Here is a 26,258-nt window from a genome sequence, read left to right as displayed (position 1 = left end):
CATACAACGTCTGGAATCTATAGATAACATAACCGGTTAGGTCAGGGTTCGATCTTTAACCAGGCCCAGCCGCCCGGACTGTCTGCCTGTGGATTTCATTTCTGCCTTTTAGTCTTTTCACCAAGATAGCATTAGAACTAACAAAGAGGAAAGAAAATTAAAATTGATGTGGGGAATCTCAATCGTGTTCCTTGCTTTTCCCACTTTTAGAAATGTGCTTAGAGTGTTTGGGAGAGTTTCAGCCAGGCCTTCCAATTTCTTAGACCCCATGTGTGGTACTGTGTCTTCACCTGGAATTGTGGCCTTTGTGCAGTTACAAATCCAACAGAGCAAGGAGCCTAGTGAGTACCTGTCCATCTAAACAAAAGCCAAAGCAGCACAGGTATCCTCCAACAGCACATTCTTGTATTAAAAAGGCAAGAGTACATCATGGGACAATATCTTCTCAGACACAGTAGAAAAAAATATTTACCCTAAAAAGGCAATAAAATCTCGGGGGAAATCTTTGAACTTACCATTATAACACTAAAGACTATATCAGACAGCACACTGTAAGAGCTATAAAAGTATGCTTGTTTAACGATTATGTAAATCCTTTTTTGAGTTTACGTATCCCAATGCTTTCTGAACCTGATATAGTGCCTGGCTCAGACAAATACATACGTACAAATGTTTATTAAATTAAAATTGCCCCACTCAAAGAAAGCTCGATATGGTTTTTAGAGACATAGAAATAAGACAACTCTAAATTTTTCTTCAAGTGTCAGAGACTTAGGAAAATCGTGCATTCAGTTCCCAAATTATAACTTTATCTTTTCATAGAAACATTACAGAGATGTCTTGCAGCTTTATTAGTTCTATGAGTTCTTGTGATTAATGGTCAGAATAGATAAACAAGCCAAACAAATATGTATCTTTCCTCCCTGGGTGTTCCAAATCAAATGTTGGCATAAACAGCTAAACATGTCTGACCTTAACAATTCATTAGTTTGAGCAACATGTTTATATCAGCACTAAGTATGACACATCCACAATAAGTAGGATTCTGCTAGATAAAACAATTGGCTGGTTTCAAAGGGAGCAATTGATTTTGACATGTAGACTGTCATACAAAAGAGAAAGGTAATATCGAGAATGTGTTAAATGGTTGAAAAATATATGGATATTCCAGCTGTATCAGCAGCACACCAAAGAAAGGAAAGGAAACCCTTATCAGAGAAGACTGACATCAAGATTCGAGAAGTAACTTCTAGGAACCTGTGCTTTGTAGACAGGGAGCAAAAAGGGCTAGACTTGTAAATCTTCTCATCTAAGTATTATATAGAAATATTTAAAGAAAAAACAACAAAAGAAAGTGCCAATGAGATTCTTTGCTTTAGAAATTGCAAATGTGAAAGAAAAGTTGTCATGGACAGAGTTAAACAGGCAGGGAAGACTTTTATCCAAGACTGTTGCAACAGGGAAGAAAGACTGAACTCAACTTCCCTGGAACAAAAGACAGGAAGGACTTTTAAGCAGTGGGGAAAAATACTGGAGGACTTCAGGGAGGAGATTGGTCAGTGTGATTAGGCCATCTGTTTGCTAATTGTCACATTTAACAGTTAGGCTTCTAACCTCCCGATAAGACTTGGAGATAGAGGTGATATCTCCTTCAGTGATTATATTTCAAAGGGCTGGCACCCACATTCTTGAGAAAGACATTCCTGGGTTGTAAACTTGGCAAGATATTTACATCTCAAGATATTTACATTCTCAGAGAAAGAATTTACAATGAAAAGTTTTCTAAAGTAAATGCTGTAAGAAAACAGAGGTCAGAAGCCTAGAGGAAGGAAGAAGTCTGTCTAAAGTCAGGCAAGTTGAGGAGATCTTGGTCTTAGAAAAGGTAAAGAACAGCAATTGATGATAAAAATTGGTAAGAAAGTTTGGCAAATTCAGGTGATTGCAGCACATATGTGTTAAACATTCACTCTTAGCTCACTATAAGCAGCAGAAGCAGGAAGAAACAGCAAAGAAATGAAATTAAGAGAAGCACAGACTAAAAAACAAACAGAAATAATAGCTTTATAGAAAAAATTGGGTGATCACCTACTTTAAGAAATTCTGTACAAGTTCTCCCTTAACCAAATATTGTCTTCACAATAATGCCCTAATGATCAGTTTGCTTACTACCTTGGATTACAGCTGAAGAAAAGAAAAACCCTCTAGGTAAATATAAACGTCATCGGCTGGGCGCGGTGGCTCACTCCTGTAATCCCAGCACTTTGGGAGGCCAAGGCAGGTGGATCACGAGGTCAGGAGATCGAGACCATCCTGGCTAACATGGTTGAAACCCTATCTCTTTACTGAAAATACAAAAAAAAAATTAGCCGGGCGTGGTGGCGGGCGCCTGTAGTCCCAGCTACCTGGGAGGCTGAGGCAGGAGAATGGCGGGAACCCGGGAGGCGGAGGTTGCAGTGAGCCCAGATGGCACCACTGCACTCCAGCCTGGGTAACAGAGCAAGACTCTGTCTCAGAAAAAAAATATAGATATATAAACGTCATCCTCACCTTGGCTTTTTCAGCCATCAAATAAGTTTAGCAACTCAAGTAAGTTTATCAGACTGACTTTTAACAGAATAAATTGTTTGTTCTTGGAATTAAACTCTCCTTTTCTGTTTTTCTACTCTCAGAGCACATTTACTTAGCCTTTTATGGTAGCTGTGAACATGTCCATACCACTCACTGCTGTGAACTCCTTTTTAGGGACAGACCTAGGACATGTACCTTCAAATCATTCACCTTAGATGCTGAATCAATGCTTGTTTAAAAGCCGATGGGGCACAGGATGGGTAGGTTTTAATGGAAGGGACGTGATTGGAAAACACTCTTTGGGAACATGGAAGTCTGCCTAACAAGGTAAGGAAGGTCTTGGGGAGAAATGAGAGTGATGCCACTGGTCTCTCAGCAGAGGCGGGACCTGAAATCAAAGGGAGGGAAATGAAACTACTCAACAAATACTGTCTTTGGCTTTTGTTTTTGTGTATGTTTTGAGACACAGTTTCACTCTGTCGCCCAGGCTGCAGTGCAGTGACGTGATCTCGGCTCACTGCAACCTCCGCCTCCCGGGTTCAAGCAATTCTTGTGCCTCAGCCTCCCAAGTAGCTGGGACTACAGGTGCACCACCATGCCCGGCTACTTTTAGTATTTTTAGGAGAGACGCCCTGGGTTTCACCATGCTTGGTCAGGCTGGTCTCAAACTTCTGACCTTAAGTGATCCACCCACCTCGGCCTCCCAAAGTGCTGGAATTACCACGTGAGCCACTGTGCCCAGCCTAAGTACTGTTGAACTATTTGAAAGCAGGCCGTCCTTGAGAGTGTTGGCTGGAGTCAGCACATGCACGACTGGAAAGGAACCTAGGGCATGATTTTGAAATGCACACTATGAATTTAAGAACACCAATCTCAAAAATTCAGAAAAATGACATGAATGACTCCGCCACCCTAGGTTATCATGGATATGGTGACTGTTTTCACCCGCTTCTTCGTTTCTCATGCTCCTCAGTCTCTTTAAGATATTAACACCATGGATCACCACCTCAGAAATTCTCTCTCTGTCACCACCCTAACCGAGTCTCCTGCTTTTTCTGTCTCCTCTACTTCTCTCTTTCTGTCTCTTAGTACCCTGTAGACACTGAAGTCAGAGAATTTAAAGTTTTCTTCTTGACCAGTTTTCTCCATATACAATTTGTCTCTCTCTCAAGTCTTTACCTTTATTGCTGTGACTCTTGAGTGTTCAGAGTCCCCCAAAACAACCTCCCATTTCTCATGAGCCAGCTTATCCAAAATAGTCAGCACATAAACTAAACTTCCCTTCCAGCCTTGCCTACTTGTTGTCAAGTCTTCTGCTGATGAAGCAGCTTGAGGAGGGCTCATTGTCACTCCACTAATAGTGCCCATCACAAAAATACCTATCATCCCTGCCAAGACGACTGCCTTCTAGTGTTCCCAAAGCCACACGGTCTTTTAACAACTGCCAAGCAGCTGGGCACAGTTCAGAAGCGAGGAGGACACTCCGATTCCCAAGTTTGTGCCTCATTTTGTCACTAGAAATATAGAATAGCCCTACTTGTGCAGAGTCTCCTGTTGGTAAAATATTTCAGTCTTGGCCCAGTCGAGCACACTACTACATTTTGTGTGCTTATTGATAATTTCTGGAATATCAATAAGCACTAATCCTTATATCCAGCTGTCCTATGGATATCTCCACTTGAACATCTTACCAGCAACTCAAACTCTTTAGCCCAAAACTGTCTTCACCCATCAACAAACCTATTCCTCCCTGTTTGTACCTTACTTAGCTCAGTGAGGGAGACTCTATCCCATTCAGCTACCTAAGGTAGCAAATTATTTTTCACCCCCAAGCTCCTTAACCTTCCTCTCAGTATCTCTCTCTCTCTCTGTCTCTCTCTCCTTCAGTATCTCTCTCTCCCTCCCTCCTTCACACACACACACACAGCCAGTGATAAAGTGTGGCAGAGTTCAGGCATCAGGTTCATCATAGGCTTCATTTTTATTCTGTAAATATATGTTTAGCAAAACTTTTAAATGAATGAGATATTTAAGAATCAAATGGCTATATATTAATAGAAGGTTTTATAACAAGCTTTCAAAATATAGAAGGCAAAACATACAAAAACTGTGTGAAAATGTTCAGAGTGCATAAGCTAAAACCAAAAATTAGGTAAGACTGGTTGGTTGATTTGTTGGTTGATTGATTGGTTGAATGAACGAATGAATGGGTAGGGAAAACGTGGAAGGAAAGAAGGGAGCGAGAAGGAGGGAGAGAGGGAAGCAGGGATAGAAGGAGAAGGGAAGAAAGAGAATCTTTTTAAAAAGGGTTAAAGAAAGGAAAAAAATCACCCAATTTTTTATATAAGCTGCTGATAACAGTGCAAACAATCAGAGTTTAACTGTGTCTTTGTTGTCATATTTATTACTTCCTTCCAACTATGACATGTGTACAAGAGGCTTGAGGAGATGGTAGCAAGAGCACTAAGTTGCCTTAAATAAATTTGTTTTAGTTTTTCTTACTATGAAAAGTTTCAAATATATGTAGAAGTAGAGAAAATAGTATTTATCTCAACCCTTAATTATGTATGTCATCCCCCACTGTATTAGTATGAAGCAAAACTAAGAAATCACTTAAATGCATGGAATCTCCAGATTTAAAGAATTATATCCCAGTGATACAATTCAGAAAACAACCACTATCCATTATTTTGAAAAATAATGAAGAGTACATTGAAAAAAATGTGATGGGAAAATTCTGTACTTTTTTATTAAAAAGAAAAAGTATAGATTCTTTGGCATTTAGGGTATGAACTGGTTATAAGTTTTGTAATGAAATGGATGTTTTTCTAGATCTTGGCCAAAATATAGTGGTAATTCTAGACATGTCAACATGCTAAAAGCAAAGATTGCTCTGCTGATTTTATTTCTTTACTCATTTATTTAAATTCCAACTTTTTAATAAATAAATTAAGTCAGCTAATAACACTTTTTAATGAGCTTACCAGACTGCTAGATCAGGAAAATACCATCTGATAAAAATTATTGTTAATTTCAGCAAAATATTGACAAAAACTCCTAGACTGTGCATGTGTTGGGGAATTGTGGACTGGGTCACAATACAGTTAGGTAGATTTATAGGGAATGTCATGACCATGTCTAAAGCCACAACTAATGGGTCTATCAACTTGGAGGAAGGCTTCTAGTAGTATCCTGGAAGGCTCTGTTTGTGGCCCTGTTCTGGTCCTTGGTTTTAATCAGTGACTCGAATGAAGACACAGAAGTCACACAAGTAATCGCAAGTAGGTTTGGGGGTTTATAAACTTTCAAGAAAAGACCACACATGTAAAACTGGGTTAAGTTCATGGTTTGTTGGGGCAGAGAAAAAAAAAATTTATTTTGACAAGGCAGATAAACAGAGTAAGAGGCTATGTATCATATCTCAGCCCAGCTTCTTCTGGTCCCTTTCTGGGTGGATCCTGCAGTTAACACATACATTGATTGTGCATGGCTGTGTGCTGCTATATCTGACACACTAAATGTTATTGTTCACCACATCCCTTTTAATATTCAGGGGTTACATCATCAACCAGGAAGAATTTATACAACATTTATAGACCTACAGACCTCTTCCTGATTCTTGAACAAAACACAGGGTCAGTTAAGTCCACATAGTGATAGGACAGTAGAGAGCAGTCAGTGCACTTCAGGCCCAAAGCAGCATCTCCACATCCTTCTTTACTGCATCCTGGAGAAGTGCACCTTTGCCATATTTCCCCCAGGACTTCCATCAGAGGAAGTGCAGAGGTGCCAGGGTTACTGTGCTCAGAGGGTAAGGTCTTGCGGAAACTGAGAAACTTAACTACGTACCACATCACAAACCTCTTTTCATCTGGAGCTTAAATCATTATGCTTGAAGAACTTACACAAATAATCTGTGCCCCTAATGTTTCCTTTTAAGTGATTATTTACAGATACTGAGACTCTCCTGATTGCCGAGCCAAACTTAGCACCAGTAAAAGTACATCCTCATCTGGGAGCAAAGGCAGATTTAGCATTCAGGTATTTCTGATAGTCTCTCTGTCTCTGGTTATCAGGCACCCTAGAGAGCTCATTCCCCACATGAGTCTCTCAGATTTACAGAGGGCATGAAACTAGGAAAGATTTTTGAAGTTCCAGTGACAACTGAAGAATTTTAAAAGATTCAGAAAAGTTCAAAGTATAGCTAAATTTTAAAAGTAACTAACCAGATACATACGAAGTCCTACCCTTAGCTCCAAAATAGGCATTTAAATAGCAAATAGAAAAGATTTGACTTATATAGAAGTGCATATGATTTTTCAAAGTAGTTTTTTAATTAACTTCAAACTTAATAAAAGTAGCATAATGAGCCATCTATTTTTTCAAAAAGATCACATTAGTTAGGAGTCCTTATCAAAGGTAGTAATAATTGCTTTCTGTATATTCTATACAGGTAAAGCAATCGCTATTGGGATTCATTTCGGACACCTAATTTTACAGAGATTTTAGCCAGTCACAGAACAGGGTGATTAGAATGTTTAGGGGTCTCAAACCATGCTTGATCATAATGAAAATCATAATAACAACTGCCATGAATTGAAGCCCTACTGGGTGCCAGACAGATAAACACTATACCTGAAATGGCCGTGGAGGTGAACATCTTTTACCCTAAAAAAAGCCAAGGAGAAGCTACCTGCCCAGCTAAATTTTAAAGTCCATGATGACAAGAACTTTTGCACATAATTTTCAGATGGTAATGAAGACACTAATAATGATAATGTAGCTGCTTTGCAATATTTGAGAAATGAATTCTCAAGTGGGAGGGGGAAAGAGTATGTGACTCCAGGGGAAACCAGATCAAATAGGTTGAAGTTACAAGAGGCAAATCAAAGCTCAAACATAAAAAAAGACACTTCTATCACATATTTTTGTATAGAAATGGCCCATTTACTGTTAAGTGGTCATTATGTTCCCAGTGCAGAAGTCAAGACTTTATATCTATTACCAGCCAGTAAAGTTGATATTTTTATCTCGTTTTATCCATGAGGAAATTGAGATGCCATGGAAAAACTTGGTGAAACTCACACAACTGGGAAGTGACAGAATTAAAGTTTACTTACTTTAAAGTTCATTTATTTTCATAAGTAATAATCTTCTCTATCATTGGAAATAATCCTACATGGCCATTGGCTAAATGTTCATCTCTTGAGAACATTTTTTTTTTTTTTTTTTTTGAGACGGAGCCTTGCTCTGTCGCCCAGGCTGGAGTGCAGTGGCGCGATCTCGGCTCACTGCAAGTTCCGCCTCCCGGGTTCACGCCATTCTCCTGCCTCAGCCTCCCAAGTAGCTGGGACTACAGGCGCCCGCCACCTCGCCCGGCTAGTTTTTTGTATTTTTTTAATAGAGACGGGGTTTCACCGTGTTAGCCAGGATGGTCTCAATCTCCTGACCTCGTGATCCACCCGTCTCGGCCTCCCAAAGTGCTGGGATTACAGGCTTGAGCCACCGCGCCCGGCCTCTTGAGAACATTTCTAAGGGAATTCCTGCAGTGGGTGAGGAGAGTTCCCCATCTCTTTAATCCCTCAAGTGCTCAGTGTCGCTAAGCCTGTTTGTCAAATAATAAGCTTTATTAAGAGTGACCATTTAATGATCTTCTTGATAAAACCACAAAGTAATAGCACTATTGGCAACACTTTCAGTGAATCTGAAGATACCGGTTTGAGCTGAGGACATGCTAAATCCCCTAGTGAGGGACACTTGCTGATTCATCCTGAGTTCCACTGGGAAAGCACTTAATTGGCCTTCTAATATCATTGCTTCCAGGATAGTTCATTTACTTGCTATTCTGTTTTACTCTAAAGGATTCACATAGCACATTTTATTAGTATACGACTGGTAAAGATAAACGTTTAATACATGCCTTTATATCTGTTATAAACCACAATCATGGGCTTAGAAAAACAAATATGTAGAAACTGAGAAAAGCAGACATTTATTGAAAGTCTAATGTGTTCTAGACACAGTCTAGAGATTAACTCATTCAAAGGAGGATGGCAGGAATACTAGGAGCTCAGGTCTTGATGTAACAAGCAGCCCATCTGCAGGGTATTGAGACGAGACTGACCAAGCCTACCTAGGAGAGATTCTGTGGTAGAAAGTAGTGGGCAATGTCCTTAGGTAGGTAAGCTGGAAAGAACCTGCAGACAAGCTTGGATTCTGAGCGGAGCTTTTAGACCTGATGTTCTGGGCATCAGGAGCCATGCTGGACTCCTAAGTGGAAGAGTGGAATAAAGAAAGTAGTTTAAGAATACAGTGAATATGCTCCAAGTTAGGAAGGAACTGGAAGCCACAATAAAAGAAAGGGTAGAGGTTGTTTTAGAAAGGCATCTCTTCCTCTGAGAGTGACAGGAAAGATCACAAGAAAGTTATTAGTCATAAAAATGAATACTTATGCAGCATTTATTGTGTGCCAGACAGTGTTTAAGTGCCTTAGGTATATTCACTCATTTATCCTTACAACAGTCCTGTGAAATAAGTACTATTATTATCATCATCCCTATCTTCCAAGTGAGAAAATTGAAGCTCTAAAAGCAATTGGCCTAAGGGCACACAGAGAAGATGCTCAACAGTTAGTACACGGTCACCTAACAGCCATGTTCTAATGACCAGTAGCAATGCACTTTAAATGCTTATTTGATGATAATATGTATATCATCTAGCTGTTTCACTGTAGGTCACAGCTTGAGCAGATTGTTCTAAGAAGTGATGGACACAACAGGGATGACATTGTGTTTCTTGATCCATGAATATGGTTTACAACCTGATCTCCGATGTTAATTACATGTGTGTGCTCTTTTTCCCTAGAACCTGAGGAACCTGTCCTTGAATAGGACAGACCTGTTGAATTCTTAAAGCTATATTTATATTCTAATAAAAATAAAATTAGGTGTAAGGATCATATCTGCAGTTGTTTTATTTGTAAACATTGTAAATTTCTTTCTGCGCACATGGCATACCATATGTGTCCTTTTTCCCCGCACTAGGGGCTCAAGATCTGGATCGCATCCGACTCTCCACCTACAGAACAGCATGCAAGCTTAGGTTTGTTCAGAAGAAATGCAATTGTAAGTATGCCAGTTGATTGAACTAATTACCATCAAGAATCCTAGAGTTTGCATTTGGTACTAAGTTTATTAAACTAGATTATCTTACAAATATTGATAATACTCATATATGTTTACACAACAATAAAAGGGGTATTATGCTGTACAAATGGTCGAGATGACTCCTAAGTAGCCTTGAAATCTGAATTATGCTTAAATACTAAAGCATATGAACTGTTTAGTTCATACCAAAAGGATGAATCTCTGGATACATGTACAATATAATTCTGACCTTGGAATGGTTTAAATCTGGATGGATGTTTTTCTTCTTTTCTCTAACCTTGGTATCATAAATGCAGTGCCATCAAAATGGTTTCCAATAATTTTATAAAATATCAAACACTAAATCCCCCTTATATTTGTATTTTCTTTTACAAGGACAGGAAAATATTTTAAAGCTTTTGGAAAACATTTAAGTTTTTTTTCTGAAAGAGCAAAATTAGCCCTTTGTGTCAGAGTTTTAACTACATTTGTGTACATCAGACAAAAATAAGAAAAGAGACAATACTTAAAGAAGCAAAGGAACTCGCTCCAGTTTTTTTTCAAATGTAAAAATGTAAGCAGTAAGCTAGATCACTAGTCACAATGAGCAGTCTTATTCTCTACTGGGCCAACACCTCCATTGTATTACCATATCCATTTTCTCTTGGAAAAAAATATTGATTCATAGTTCATATGTAAGAACTTATTCTTTTTAAAAAAATACTTATAAAAATTAATAATCTCTCATTTTTTAATTAATACTGGATGAATTCTTAAAAATGAAAACCGTAATGTTCTCCTGATACACACACATAATTCTACTATAACTGGCATGGTCATTAGTCTCACGGTAAAGGTAGAAACCAGGTGTCTCCCCATGTCTACCCTCTCAGAGTCTCTAGCAGGTGTTTCCTAGGACCCTGGGCAGGCCACCTCAGCCCCAGGCTTCTAGGCTTACAGCTAATCATGACTGTGAAGATGCAAAGTATGCATCTGTTCCTCAAGTTCTCATCTATATCTTATTCCCCAGCCCCAATGGCTAAAAATGGGACTGAAGTTTGGGGAAGGAGAGGTTAGAAGAAAAATATAAGTTGGCTGTCTTATTTTCATTTTCTGTTGCTTATAATAGAATACTTGAAACTTTGCAATTTATAAAGAAAAGGAATTTATTTCTTACAGTTATGGTGGCTCAGAAGTCCAAGGTCAAGGGGCTGCCTCTGGTGAGAGTCTTCTTACTACTGGGACTCTCTGCTGAGTCTCAAGATGGTGCAGGGCAAGGAGGCTGAGCATGCTAACTCAGGTCTCTCTTCCCCTTCTTATAAGGCCACCAGCCTCACTCCTGTGATTACCTATTAATCCATGAGTGGATTAATGCATTCATAAGGACAGAGCCCGCATGACCAATCACCTCTTAAAAGCCCCACCTCTCAACACTGCCTCATTGGGGATTAAGTTTCAACACGAGTTTCAGAAGGGACAAACATTCAAACCATAGCATTGATCACACATCACATATGTGTTTTGACTCCTCACAGGAAGCTAAAGCAATCTAAAATGAGTAGTGAGAAAAGTATTACAGATGTTGAAAGAATTTCTTGTGTATTTGTGGTCCCAACGAGTCGATAAAGCCATTTCCAGTGCTGGTGTTAGGGGCCAAGGAAAATGTTCCCACAGAAGAAGTTTCCTCTTCCCTCTCAAACACTTCACCCAGATTAAAAACAAAAAGATGAATCTCCGTGTTTTCAGCAATTAAAAGGGATGTGATTGTCCCACGTTCTTATCATGTGTTACCCACCTTCTTATCATGTGGCTTCAAAATTGGAGGGGAAGGCAGAGGGTAAGTTGTAGGAGCTCTGTCCTTCTTAGAGCTTTGCCAAGCAGAGCCTTCCTTAGGCTCCTTTCAGGAGAGCTAGAGATTTCCAATAAAAGACTACAAAATGGTAAAAGGAACCCCCAGAAAAAGCAAAAAAGGAAAACAAAGAAAAGAAAGAAAGGAAAAGGAAAGGAAGTGAAAGGAAGGGAAGGGAAGGGCTCAGGGAATCAGGGACTTGGCAACACTGCACTCAACATTAAGGTAGACACACTGTGTTGTCCCCAGTTGTGGTCCACAGGCCTTATCCCATGCCTCCTGCTCTCTGAGAAAGACCCTTTCTCATTCTTGGGCATTTCCTTTTCCTCTTTCTGTACTTTTCTGGTCCACATCCTTATCCTGCATCCAGAATTGTCTTGGAATTTCTTGAAAAACAGTAGGGAAGAAGTGAGGATGCTAATCCATCCCTGGGTGAAAATAGAAGCTTATACCTGTCCAGTGGCCCTTCAGTGTGTCCATTCATTGACCTCTTCATTCAGTAAATGTATAATGAGCTCCTGCTATATGTTTGATATTGTGCTAGGTACCAAGGATAGTGTGATGATGAATGACATGTAATCCCTGCCTTCAAGTTGCTCAAAATCTAACTGAGCATGTGGACTTCTAAACAGATTCATAAAACCATGTAGAAAGATAATGATAGAACGTGGTATGTGAGAGCTTCAGGGAGTCAGTGCCCTGACTTGTTGGGGATGAGGGTCCATGGTAGGACTTTCCTAGAGAAGGAGATATCAGGAAAGTCTTATTTGTTTTACAACGTACCTTATAAAATTCCTGTATTTCAGGATAAGAAAATATATTACGCTCTACAAAAGTTAGACAAAGTTAAGGTCCAAGGAAGAAAAACAAGCATATTGTGAATGCTTTGCTAAAGTAAGCTTTTAAAAATTGTTTCTACCCTGATCAGAGGCATGAAATGCAAGTACTATATGTCTTTGCAGAGTTTTCCTTTCTAACAGTAAATACAACAGTTGTGATATTCAGAGGTATTTGTAAAATGCTTAATTGATCTTGGCTTATCTTAATCAAAGTTGAAACCTTCCTTCTAGAAAGTTAACCAACCGGAAGCAGCGATGTTTACATGACATAACATTAGTCAACATTGAATATATGACCTGATTAGAGGAAAGTAATTTTAGTCTGCAGTAAACCTAACCCACAATAAATTATGATACCTTATAATGGAGTTTTACTCTACAATAAAATAAATAAGAAACAAAATGTGGGTAGCATATTTGTAAGTGCTTTTTTTTTAATTGGAAAGTATCTTATTATGTTTGGGCTGCTCTAACAAAAATACCATAAACTGGGTGGCTTATAAACAAGATTTATTTCTCATAATTCTGGAGACTAGAAAATCCAAAATCAAGGCACTGACAGATTTGGTATCTAGGGAAAGGAGCCTTCTGGTTCATAGGTGGCCCCTTCTCACTGTCTCCTCCCATGGTGGAAGAAGCAAGGCAGCCCTCTGGGGCTTTTTTTTTTTTTTTTTTTAACAGAGTTTCGCTCTTGTTGCCCAGGCTAGAGTGCAATGGTACAATCTCAACTCACTGCAACCTCCACCTCCCAGGTTCAAGTGATTCTCCTGCCTCAGCCTCCCGAGTAGCTGGAATTACAGGCATGCACCACCACGCCTGGCTAATTTTGTATTTTTAGTAGAGACAGGGTTTCACCATGTTGGTCAGGCTGGTCTTGAACTCCTGACCTCAGGTGATCTGCCCACCTTGGCCTCCCAAAGTGCTGGGATTACAGGCATGAGCCACCGCGCCTGGCCTGGGGCCTCTTTTATAAGGGCACTAATCCCCATCATGAAAGCTCTGCCCTCAAGTCCCAGTCACCTGCTAAAAGGCCCCACCTGGTAATAATACCATCGCATTAAGGGATTAAGTTTCAACATGAGAATTTGGTGGGGACACAAACATTAAAACGAGCAGAAACTTATTATAGTATTTACTTCATAGAAATCAATGGATCTTCAATGAAAATAGATTGTTTACTTTTAGGTCCATACCTTATTTAAAATTCATTGCATATACTAACAAAACTAAGTATTAAAACTACATAAAGGAGGAAAAAAACAAAAACTGGCTCTTGTAAAGCTATCACCTAGAAAAAGATGAATATTGTCTGGATAAAGCACAGACTGTGTAGGTTTTCAGGAGATTTCTTTTTTAATCTATTATCTAAATCCAAATTTCATAAATGTTGGTTAATTCCCTATAGTTCCTTCCCCACAGCGCTTGCCTACTTTGTTTATGATTTTCCATATAGACAACTGGTTCCTATCACTGACATTCATGTTTATTTTCTTCTATTCAATTCCTAATTTATGCCGAGAATAATCAGTTCCCAGGGTTCTAAAAGGACTCTGAACAAGAGGCCACTGTCACCCATGAACTAAATGAGGCCCAGAACCTACTTTCTTATAGAGAATGAACTAATGGATTTTACAGATGAATATTTGTAATCGATTCGATAATGGAACACTAACTTGTAACCCCAATTTTTAAAAATGTATATTCCGAAGAAGAATTACATTCTTCTCACTGACAGGCCAGTATTTTCCTAATGTACTCAATTATTGGATATTTAACTTCAGCAAAAATGTTGTGTAAATTCTTTTTCTCTCTTGTTATATATGTACTGATATAATATCCCTGATTTTGTCTCTTGGTCCACAAAAAGAATGTTGACCAATCCCTGCTGTAAAAGACACTTGTAAGGCTGTGTGTGGCGGCTCACGCCTGTAATCCCAGCACTTTGGGAGGCTGAGGCGGGTGGATCATGAGGTCAGGAGATCGAGACCATCCTAGCTAACACGGTGATACCCCGTCTGTACTAAAAATACAAAAAATTAGCCAGGCGTGCTGGTAGGTGCCTGTAGTCCCAGCTACTTGGGAGGCTGAGGCAGGAGAATGGCGTGAACCCGGGGAGGTGGAGCTTGCAGTGAGCCGAGATCGCACCACTGCACCCCAGCCTGGGCGACAGAGCAAGACTCCGTCTCAAAAAAAAAAAAAAAAAAAAAAAAGACACTTGTAAAAACCCATCTTTTTTTTTTAAGTCAAAGGGTTCTCCTTTCCAAATCGCTTCTTCCCCTTACCATTTATCTTTGTACCCTGCCATACCTTCCCCATGATGTAACTGGCACATTCTCTAACAGAATAAAATAATGAGTGTTTCTAAAAAATTAGGGGACACCAAGTTGATTATTTTATATTCTAGAAGGAATAGAGCAGAACAAAGCATACAAATAATATTTTAAATAATCCTTTTTAATCAATAGTCTTCTCTTTAGCTTCCAGATTTTTTGTTAACTTTCCACAAAAATTAATACCCCATAAACTCTTATAAGGATATGTAAAATGGCATCATCTCAGCCTTTATTTTGGACAAATAGATGTTTCTACTAGAACATTATTTCCTTGGTCAGCATTGATGTGGTTAATGATCCAGATACCCTGTAATGTCAGCAGATCTTTTTTTTTCAGAAATTACTTTGGAGTCAATCAAAGGCAGCCCTAGATTCATGAACAACAAAGGACAACAAGAGAAATAAATCAGAAATATCGAATCCCTCCTGTGTAATAGTAGGAACAAAATTCAGAAGGCAAGGGAACACTCTATTCTACACCCACAGCTAACATTGCACCATCTTTTAGCCCTATTGGTTGCAGCCTGAATTTTCTTTCTGTTAGTCATATCAACTGAAATTTAATTAAAATTTTGTTTAAAAGGCAAAGAGGAGAAAAGGTCTATAATTGTATCTGGGCTGTCAGAGTTTCTCAGCATACTCTTTTTCTAGAAATTGAAGTATTTTAAAGGTATCCTTCATTCAGATATGTTATTAGAACACCTACTGTTTCTATGTTATTGTCTCTGAGTTTATTTTCAAATTTCTTGTGAACCAAAAAAATGCAGTTACCTTTTTACCTAAATGTTTCTCTATCACCATAAAAGTAATACAAGTGAGTCCCATATAACTAGTCGGTGCTGAATCAATATTCTGTGAATGAATGAATATGCTATTCTTCTCATTGATAGGCCAGTATTTTCTTAATGTACTCAATTATTGGATATTTAACTCAAATATTGGATATTGGTAGAAATAGATTCATTTCTCACCAGTCAGGTGAATAGAAGAACACTTGTCTTTTGTGGCAGGAGTAGCCTTGAGCTATGTTTTTAGTAGTAAATAGTAATATCCCCCTCATTTTTCTTCCAGTTAGCGTATCAATATATTCCTCTTCCCTGCTTCATGTTTAAATATGTGGATTTGTAGCTGCCACTATGAATTTTCTATTCTTGGGTAACAAATTACCATAAATTTAGCAGCTTAAAGAAGCACACATTTATTATCTTACAGTTTTTGTAGGTCAGAAATCCAATGCAGCATGGTTGGATTTTCGGCTTAGCTTTACACACAACTAAAATCAAAGTACTGGTTGGGTCTGTGATTCTCATGTTGGGGTCAGGGTTCTCTTCTAAGTGCATTCGTTGTGAGAAAATGTTATTTTCTTGTGGTTGGAGGATTGGGGCCCTGTTTCCTTGCTGGCTGTCAGCTGGAGACTACCTTCAGTTCCTAGAGCCTCCCTTATTCCTCGCCCCATGGCCCCTGTCGGCTGCTCAGGGCATGGGAGTTTGTGGCTTCTTCCAGCCCAGCTAGTGTGTCCTCTCTGACTTCCCCATTTATGACTAGCCAGAGAATACTCTTTGCTTTTCAGTGATGCGCGTGTTTATATCAGGCCCACTCAGATGATCTCCATGTTTTAAGGTCAACTAATTTGGGATCATAATATCATCTGCAAAATCCCTTCACAGCAGCCCCTGGATTTATGTTTGAATAAGTAGGAGAAAGTATGTGACACCACGCACCAGGAATCGACCACACTGCTCAAGAACATAGACTCGTGTTTCTCAGATAACGATGTATAAAATCTTGGATGTAAAAATAAAGTTTAATGTCGGAAACACAGGCAAGAGAAATTGAACCAGAGAAAGAACTGTATTTAAAGGAAAGGATCAGAGGATTCTCCCTAGTCAAGGAGGCCAGCAGAAAAAGCAGGAATATTCACAGTTGGGGAAATAAACTGCAGATGACTAACCTTTGGAGCACAATTATCTTTGTTTGTATTGTTGCAAATGTTTTTACTGCATATTTTCATTCCTGATGTTGAATCATTCTGGACACTTGTTTAGAATAAAGGAAGGTGCATTGTGCTAGACTGCAGTGTTCCCAAAAATTCCCTGTGGGAAAGTTGGTGGTGGCAGTGGAATATAAACAAACCTATTAAAGATGCTTATGTAATAGGACAATGGAAAAACTGCTCCTCTGTGGCACCCCGGACCTATGGCAAAATCATCTCCCCTTCATCAGAGTAAACCTCTGGATGACAAAAGCAATGATTTTAAAGTCCTGATGGTTATGATATGGGTTTAATTAAAGCTACTTCTTCCTGTTAATTGTTTTTAAGATCTTAAAAATACAGGGTTTTGTTTTCTTGTTAGTAGACTTTTGTTTTAGAGAATGCTGGAAGCTTTGCTTAAGCTGCTACCACTGCATAACCTGTGAACTAAGCCACACCTGTAGTCTCGTTTCTAGGCATCTGGATGTAACACACAATGACTTCCTTCCCTTTCTTCTGCTTCTGCATTATACGTGGAATCTGTGCCAACTAAACACTTTTACTTCCACAACTGAGGAAAAACCATCATCTTAAAATGCTCCTGTGAGTTGGGAAAGAGTGATGCATACAAAGGAACATGTTTCAAGCTTCCCAACCCTATCTAACAGGTGCCAAGGCAAGATTCAGTGACCTTCCCCTGGTTGTCTGCCAAGCCCTGTTTCTGGGAAACTGCCTGCTTGGCTTGGAGCCAGTCAGCAGAGCAATGAAGGGATACCCAGAAGGGGTTCTCCCAATGCCTGGCTCCCGGGATCTCAGGCCTCCAGCACACACTGAAATAAAACAGAGGTCAGTAGGGAGGACAGGGATGGGAGAGCAGCTTCTCCCAAGAAATCACACCTGAGATTCCATCAGAAAGTCACTCCTGATGTCACCTTGGTTCACTCTTCACTGAGGTTTTGTTAACATTCGTTGTTATTAGCAATCACTCATTTATTTATTCACTCCACAAACAGAGACTGAGCATTTGCTGCATGCCAAGCATTATTCTAGATTATGGGGAGAACAGTGTGAGTACAAAGTGGATCACTGGGAAATTCATCCCTATTTGCATATTCTCTTACCAAAACTTTATGTAAATGCATGTTTGTTTTAGTATACTTCTTCAGCAATAAAAATTTCTTTTTCAGGCCGGGCGTGGTGGCTCAAGCCTGTAATCCCAGCACTTTGGGAGGCCGAGACGGGTGGATCACGAGGTCAGGAGATCGAGACCATCCTGGCTAACACGGTGAAACCCCGTCTCTACTAAAAATACAAAAACTAGCCGGGTGAGGTGGTGGGCGCCTGTAGTGCCAGCTACTCGGGAGGCTGAGGCAGGAGAATGGCGTAAACCCGGGAGGCGGAGCTTGCAGTGAGCTGAGACCCGGCCACTGCACTCCAGTCCGGGTGACAGAGCGAGACTCCGCCTCAAAAAAAAAAAAAAAAAAAAAAATTTCTTTTTCAGTATATTGTTCTCACTTGTTGAAGAGTAAAGAAAAAGAGAGATAGAAGTTGGTAATAGAAAAGTGGAAGATTTATTCAGAGAATCCTTTTAAAAGAGAGGTTGCTCCCACAGGGTACCAAGACTCATCAAGTTTCTTAAGCCATAAATCTGGGCATCATCTTTGACCTCTTATCTCAACCCAAATTGAATCAATTATAAAAATCTCATCAGTTATACTTTCACATATCTCTCAAATCTATCCACATCTTTCTGTGCTGACTACAAATGCCTGGTCCAAAACATCTTTACCTGAATTACAATCTCAGATGGCTCCTAAAATTTCCTATCCCCTGAGCAATCCCATGAATAATCCCCAGAACTGGGAATTTAGTGGAATTTACTCCTGTGATTAGATTATGTTACACTGCACAGTTGCAACAAACCTTAAAATAGGGAGATCACCTGGGTGGGCCTGAACTAAACACATGAGCCCTTTAAAAGCAGAGAGTTTTCTCTGACAGCCGCAGAAGAGAAAATCAGATGTTTGAAGGGACAGATGAATTTGTCATGCCATTGCTGGCTTGAAGATGGAAAGTGCCACATGCTGAATCACTAGATGTTGGGAGACGCCTGGCTCACAGCCAGCAAGGAACAGGGACCTCAGTCCTATGATCAAAAGGAACTGAATTGTGCTAACAAATGTCTTGAAAGTATTTTTTTCCTTAGAGTTTCTCAAAGAAAACTCAGTTCAGCCAACATCTTGATTTAATCTTGCGATACCCTGAGCAGGGAACCAGGCATGCTGTACTTAACTTCTTAACTACAGAACTGTGAGTTAATGAGATTCTTGTTTTAAGATTACGACTTTGTGGTTATTTGCCACACAGCCATAAAAAACTATACACAGTAAAGCGTGGACCTGCACTTTCTGCTATACACAGTAAAGCATGGACCTGCACTCCAGTGATATCTGTGAGAAAGAAGACTGCTCAGATGTGTAAGAGCCACTGGAACATATGCTTTGTATAAAACTCAAAGCAGGACTGAGACTGAATAACCCTGTAGGTTTAGAAGGGGAGTGGACACTTTGTTTCACACAGCTGATGAGGTTCAGCACTGTTTACCGAAAGCTTTTCCCATATCAAGTTCCAAGTCCCTTATCATCGTAGAGGGAGAAAAAGGAACCAAAGGCAGGATCTGGACAAGGAGCAGGATAAGAAAGGCGGGAGAGAGAAGTCAAAAATCAACCATTCTGAGTAACAGCACCCCCAAAACATCCTCCAAACATGGAGAAGCTGCACAGGGAAATAACACATGAGCATTTTCATTTTGCGACAGTCTCGCTCTGTCACCCAGATTGGAGTGCATTGGAGCGATCTCAGCTCACTGCAACCTCCACCTCAGGTTCAAGTGATTCACATGCATCAGCCTCCTGAGTAGCTGAGACTACAGGCACGTGCCACTGCGCCCTACTAATCTTCTGTATTTTTATTAGAGACAGGGTTTCTCCAAGTTAGCCAGGATGGTCTCAATCTCCTGACCTTGTGATCCTCCTGCCTCAGCCTCCCAAAGTGCTGGGATTACAGGCATGAGTCACTGTGCCTGGCCCACATGAATATTTTCTACCACAAAATGAAGTCAATCTCCATGGGACATCTAAACCCGAATTAGGTCTTGTCACCTCTCTGCTCAGATTCCTGCAGTGGCTCCCCACTTCCCTCATGGTAAAAGCATAGTCCTGAAAATGGCCCAGTTGGCTCCACAGGTTCAAGTCATTTTTCTGTTCTGCCCTCATCTCCTCCCACTCTCCTATCTAGTTACTCTGCTCCATCCACCGTTGGCCTCCTCACTTCACTGGAAACATACCAGGCATGTGCCCACATAGGGCCTTAGCACTGGCTGTTCCCTTCACCTGGAACTCTCTTCCTGTAGAGAACTCAGTGGTGGACCTCCTCATGTTTCTCAAGTCTTTGCTCATTTGTCATCTTCTCCGTGAGCTCTCTACCTTGGCAACACCATTTAACACTCCAGTTCCCCTATCCGTCTTGTCCTACTGCTTGTGTTTTTCCTAAAGTATTTATTACATTCTAATAGATGCTATGCTATGTAATTTACTTAGTTGTTATGTTTATTACACCTTCCCAACTTGAGTATAGGCTTCTTAAGGGCAAAGAGCAGTGTATGTCTTATGTACTGACATATCCCCCATACCTAGAACATTATAAGTGTTCAAAAAATACTTACGGAATAAGTAAATTAACCTTTTGGGACTACTGGGGAGAAGCTCTTGAACAAGAAAATGATGTCAAAGAAAGTGTATGGTTCAGTACCTATTACTTTTAAATGAATAAATTACCACTGGTGGTCTACCTAGTGTGTTGGCATTAAGTTGTATTTCAGAAATGAAAAATATTTATAGATCTCTTCTAGGTTTACCCCAATGCTCAGTATTAGTCCATTTTCACACAGTATTAGTTCGTTTTCACACTGCTATAAAGAACTTCCCTGAGACTGGGTAGTTTAGAAAGGAAAGAGGTTTAATTGACTCACAGTTCCACATGGCTGGGGAGGCCTCAGGAAACTTACAGTCATGGCAGAAGGTGAAGGGAAAGCAAGGACCTTCTTCACAAGACAGCAGGAAAGAGAAGACAGCAAGAGAAAAACTACCAAACACTTATAAAACCATCAGCTCTTGTGAAAACTCACTCACTATTATGAGAACAGCGTGGGGGAAACTGCCCCATGATCCAGTCGCCTCCCTCCCTTGGCACGTAGGTATTACAGATCCCTCCCTCCGCATATGGGAATTACAATTCAAGATGAGACTTGAGTGGGGACACAGAACCAAACCACATCAACCCCTAAATCTGTTTTCCTCTTAAATGATCTGAACTTTGACTTTTCTTGCCATAAGGCTTCTAAAACACTTAACCCTCATCATTGTGTTAGTGAGAGAACCACAGTAGCTTTAAGAAGCCTAGCTATTGAACCTGTGACTAGAAGGCCATGTGACAAAACCCCTCACAGAGAAAGCCCTGTGGATTTGTGAGGTTTCACAGGGGCAGAAGGGTCTTGCAGCAGATTTAAGTTTTCTTTTCCTAAGTTATTTGGGAGACTTCAGAATCGACTGGAACTTAAGAGGACCATTCTAAAGCTTGATACATAGAAGCTCCTACAGGAGATGAGGAGGGATGCTTACATTAAGCCTTAAAAATACAAAAAAAAAAAAAAAAAAAAAAACCCAAGCCAATTTACCATCCAAACATCAACAGCTAATGCATTCAGGCAAAAGACTTTTAAAAAGACAATTGCATTTTTTATTACATTAAGTGCAATGTAGAGTGGCATCGATTGTCTCCACTCTTTTTATAGCATATTTTATCTTTTTCTAGTTAAATGTATTCAATGCTTTTTAAAAAGGTTGTTAAAATGTATGTAACATTTTAACCATTTTAGTGTACAGTTCAGTGGCATTGAATACATTCACAATGTTCAAGCATCATCACTATCAATTTCCAAAATTTTTTCATCATCCCAAACAAAAATTCTGTACTCATTAATTTTTTTAATATCCTGGAAATGTTGTCTCAGCCATTGTTTTCAGTGATGGCCACCAAATAGACTAACCTCTGGGATATAGACTAAAATGGCTGAAAGTCAAGCACATGGTTAAGTGACCTTCATAGTACCCCTAAAAAATGTTTGTGAAAATAAAATTACTTTACAAAACAATCCTATTTGTCAATGACTTGTAACATAAAAGCTATATTCTATAGGGAAAGGTTTTTTTTGTTTGTGTGTGTGTGTGTGTGTTTGTTTGTTTGAGACGGAGTCTTGCTCTGTTGCCTAGGCAGGAGTGCAGTAGCATGATCTCAGCTCACTGCAAGCACCGCCTCCTGGGTTCATGCCATTCTCTTGCCTCAACCTCCCGAGTAGCTGGGACTACAAGTGCCCACCACCATGCCTGGCTAATTTTTTTTTTTTTTTGTATTTTCATAGAGATGGGGTTTCACCATGTTAGCGGGAAAGTATTTTTAAAAATCGTTCTGCAACTGTGTATGGATCACCTTCCATGTGCCAGGTGCTCTGTAGACAGAACAGTAAAGAAAACAGAAAAAACATTCATGTTGCTTGCATTCTAGCAAACAACAATTTCAGATAGGACCAAGTAATCTGAGGAAAACAAGACAGGATGATAAGAATTGGTTTGTGTCTTATCACTGTTTACATCCTCCACAGTGTCTAGCACACAGAATGCATTTGACCCATATGTGCAGATGGGCTCATAAAATGTCTATTGAGTAATGACTCTATGCGTGACACTTACTGAGTACCTTGAGGGACATGGAGATTATTCAGATTTGGAGTGTCACTTCAAGCTGCTTGTAAATGATCATAAGAAACCCGATATGCACATTCTAGAGGTAGCTATCTGATAACTTACTTAGCTTTTTCCTTGGCCTAAACCCAGTTTTTATTTAATTTTTCTTTCCCTTACTCTAATTTCCCAGGCCCTTTCCAAAATCTTTGCTCAGCATGGTCTGTACAACGTACTTTAGCATCTTCAAAATGTTCAGCAGTAGCAAGAAATCTAAAAGCCTGAATTGTCCAATAAAGGATTTTCCCATTCTTCCCTTTTCAAAGCTCCCTCCCCCAATAATAACAACAACAGTCTATCCTCAGGAACAGTTAGAAGTGTGTCAATCAGATAATGTTGGTTCCTGGCACTATCTTTGCATTTAAAAGGGAAAAAATTTAACTGGGGTAGCATAAGAAGAAAAGTACAATGAGATTTTTCCATTAGTTTAAATTATTCTAGATAGTAATATTCCTTAGTATACAAATTTAGTAATAGAATAACCTCAAGTTTACAATCTAACAAATGTGTTCTATTTATTATAATGCTTCTGATTTTGTAGATCGGTAGTATCAAACAGTGGATAGTGGATCTACTATCAAATAGTAATTCCACTCTCATACTTTGCTGCATAAACTGATATCTGCCCTATCAATCTCATGAGCCAAATGTCATTTTCTGAAGGAAAAAGGGGTTACTTATAATTATGGTAGTTACAAAATCAAGTATATCTATAACATATTTAAATAAATTGTCTGTAGCTATTTTTAACCATTGATGGTGTTGGGCTAGGACTTCTGCTTTCTCTCCTTGTCTATCAGAAATTATAAAGTTCTATTTGTTCAAGGTGAGGAGAGCATAGTACAAGATATATTAAGTGGCTTCCCTTGGGTAAATACCAGATAAAATCATGTAATTACAGAGCCTTCTAACTTCCCAATATTATCCAAGTGTTATAGTAGACAGTTGGTGTCCTACAATGTCTGTCAAGCCTTGTCACCGAAAAACACTGGAACACTGAGAAAAGCATGTGGACCAGCAAACCTGCTGTAAAACTGATAGTAATGGCACCATTCCTAAGCAGCTTACTTTCTCAGAAAAATAATCAATCTTTTTGATATAATCAAATATGCATTTTATCTTTCAATTTAAACAGTGCTAAATAAAAACAGTGATATTATATTGCTGTGAAAAACAAACTGAGAAAAATTTATATAACTAAACAAGAATCAGAATCTGCTTCAAACATGGTCATAATCATCATTTTCTTCTCATTTATTGTTCTGGGAGGATTCAACCAGGAATAGACAAGAGACTGTATTAGGACCAGTGTTTAGTCTGTTTCCCCCAGGAAGCAGACCTCCGGACAAAGCTTGCATGGAAGTAGCTCACTGGAATAGTGAACACAGAACAAACTGAAACTAGGAAGGGAGGAAAGTTGATAGACAGTGCAGGAATTTCCAAGAAACCTTGTCCAGTGCACTCCAGAACTGCCCATTCAGGAGACAAAAGGAGGGAGGGAGTTCTAATCTCGCTGCTCTGTCCTGCATTGGTCAATGGTTACCTACAGGAGTTAATGTCCTCATGCTTCTAGGTTGCATATGTGTGAGTGGTAGCTAGGTTCCAGGTGTTTGTACTGAGACATCAGAGGTATGCAGAAAGGGCCTGAGGCCAGCCATTGTCCGGTTGCAGCTGCATCAACCTGCTTGAAATCTATGTGGTACCAGTCACGTGTGCAGGGGCAGGAGAAAGAGGCAGGGCCAAGAAGATTTCGAAAGGTACACGAGAGGAATCTGAAATGTCACCCACTTGATTTTCATTATTAAAGGTTCTTCATCAGTATTTTTCATTGGCTTTTTAAAAAAATTTGTTTTAATTGAAAAAGAGTAGTATACATTAATATGTATGGAGTACAATATGATGTTATGATAAGGTAGGCGTGTAATTATTAAAACAGGCTAATTGACATATACATCTACCTTACATACTTATCATTTCTTTGTGATTAGAGCATTTAAAATCTAATCTTTTAGCAATTTTGAAATATACATTATTAACTTTAGTCACCATGCTGTGCAATAGATCACTAAAACTTATCCCATTGGCTTTTAAAGTTTTTTTTAACAAAAGATACACTCATCATATTCTTTATACTATATTGATTTATGGATGACCTCACTCAAGATAACTAATGACCCGTACTGCTGATGAACCACCTAGAGATCTCTTCATCCCAAATTCTAGTCCTATTTCCCAAGGAATTTTCTGTGCACTAGGGAGCTGGGCCACAGCTATTTTCTGAATGAATTAATTAATAAATAAAATAGATTTTCTGTTATTTATTTGTATTTATTCTCATTATACAGAGAATTGTATAGATACAGATATATGTACAGAATGAGTGCAGAAAAAGTAATACAGTTGCTGCTTACTCACTTTTTTCAATGGCCAGGTGTACTTTGTCTATTTGAGTTTATGTTGGCCAAGTGGGCACGTAATTCAGGGTCAGTGAGTTCAAAAGTTCTAAAGGACAAGTAGGAGACAATTCCTTATGGCTGCTAGCCCTATTGATGCTCTTTCAGAATGTGGCCTCTGGCTTCTAGGATTCTGGCCACAGCTCAAGTTACTACATAAGAACTAAGAAAGGTTCTGTGGAAAACTCTGTCCAGTAAAGCCTTGTGGAGCTTTCTTAGAACACTGAGGTAACGGGAAAGCTTCTAAGAATTATGTATAATGCCGGGCATCCAGTAGGCGCCCTACTCTATTCCATTCACTAAGCATTATTGAGAACCCAGTTTGAACAGGGTATTATGCAAACAGTTGAGAGGAATGCAAAGATGAACAAGACATAGCCCATGTCCTCAAGATGCTAGCATGTAGTACTGTGGTTTTTAAGTTTACCCCCACGTATCTTTTGGAGAAACTGATGAAAGCCGTGGACCTATGTTTCAAAACATACATGACCCTAAGCATAAAATTTAGCTCGTAATTTTATATTTAGTTCATGATTTTATATGAATTGGAATTTATAATTCCAATTATGGAATGATATAAAAAGTTCAGGAAAAATCTTGTCTATTAATAACTATGGAAAATGTGTAGTGTCATAAATGGTCCAATAGATATGTGAAGGGCCCTGGGAGCAACAAAAGGGAGAAAGTAATCCTACCTGAGGGTATCAGAATGAGCATCCTCAGGGACATGGCATGTGTGTACTACCTTAAGGGATGGTGATTGTAGGGAACACCTGGTGGAGGGAGCAGGCTGAGTAAAGGCACATACAAGAAAGCCAAGGGAATGTTCTGGAATTTAAGAAATCCAGTGTGGCTAGGCCATAGGACTCTTGCAAGAAGCTGGAGAATAGTGGAAGATGGGACTACAGACTAGTAAACTGAGGTCCAAACACTGATTTTCATGCTTACCCTGTTGGGTTTTACTCAGTAGGCAATCGAGAATGGCATGACCAGAGCAGAACCTTATAATATTTCTTAGGATAGATAGAAAGAGACAGAAAGTGGAGGTGAGTAGGAGGCTTGCTGCTAAGTAGAAGGCTTTTACAAGCCTGGATTAGGGCACTGGAATGTAGGGAATGGTAAGACCACATTAAAGATGTGAGGTCTAAAAGCCCTTTATAAAATGACTATCCCCTGGAGAAATAAGATACAAGATTTTCTTACTTCTAAAGTGATTAATATTCTGAATAAAGTTAAACACT

At 39.4% G+C, this 26,258-nt stretch overlaps 1 protein-coding gene and 1 long non-coding RNA gene across 12 annotated transcripts in view; one reads left to right on the top strand and one right to left on the bottom strand.

The window, feature by feature from the left end:
- Positions 1-26,258, top strand: part of DTNA (dystrobrevin alpha) — a 386,077-nt gene that overhangs the window by 251,372 nt on the left and 108,447 nt on the right. For all 11 annotated transcript variants that reach the window (XM_023207708.2, XM_023207706.3, XM_023207705.3 and 8 more), the window contains one exon: positions 9,612-9,692. In XM_023207708.2, coding sequence (XP_023063476.1) covers positions 9,612-9,692 — 81 coding nt within the window. The remainder of the gene's footprint in view (positions 1-9,611; positions 9,693-26,258) is intronic.
- LOC111539731 overlaps positions 1-26,258 on the bottom strand; it is a 126,912-nt gene that overhangs the window by 21,500 nt on the left and 79,154 nt on the right. The gene's annotated exons all lie outside the window — the stretch shown is intronic.

Source organism: Piliocolobus tephrosceles, chromosome 18 (assembly GCF_002776525.5).
Source record: "Piliocolobus tephrosceles isolate RC106 chromosome 18, ASM277652v3, whole genome shotgun sequence".
Taxonomy (NCBI): Eukaryota; Metazoa; Chordata; class Mammalia; order Primates; family Cercopithecidae; genus Piliocolobus; species Piliocolobus tephrosceles.
The sequence above is the reverse complement of the archived record's forward strand: the minus strand, read 5'-3'. Positions and strand labels throughout refer to the sequence as shown.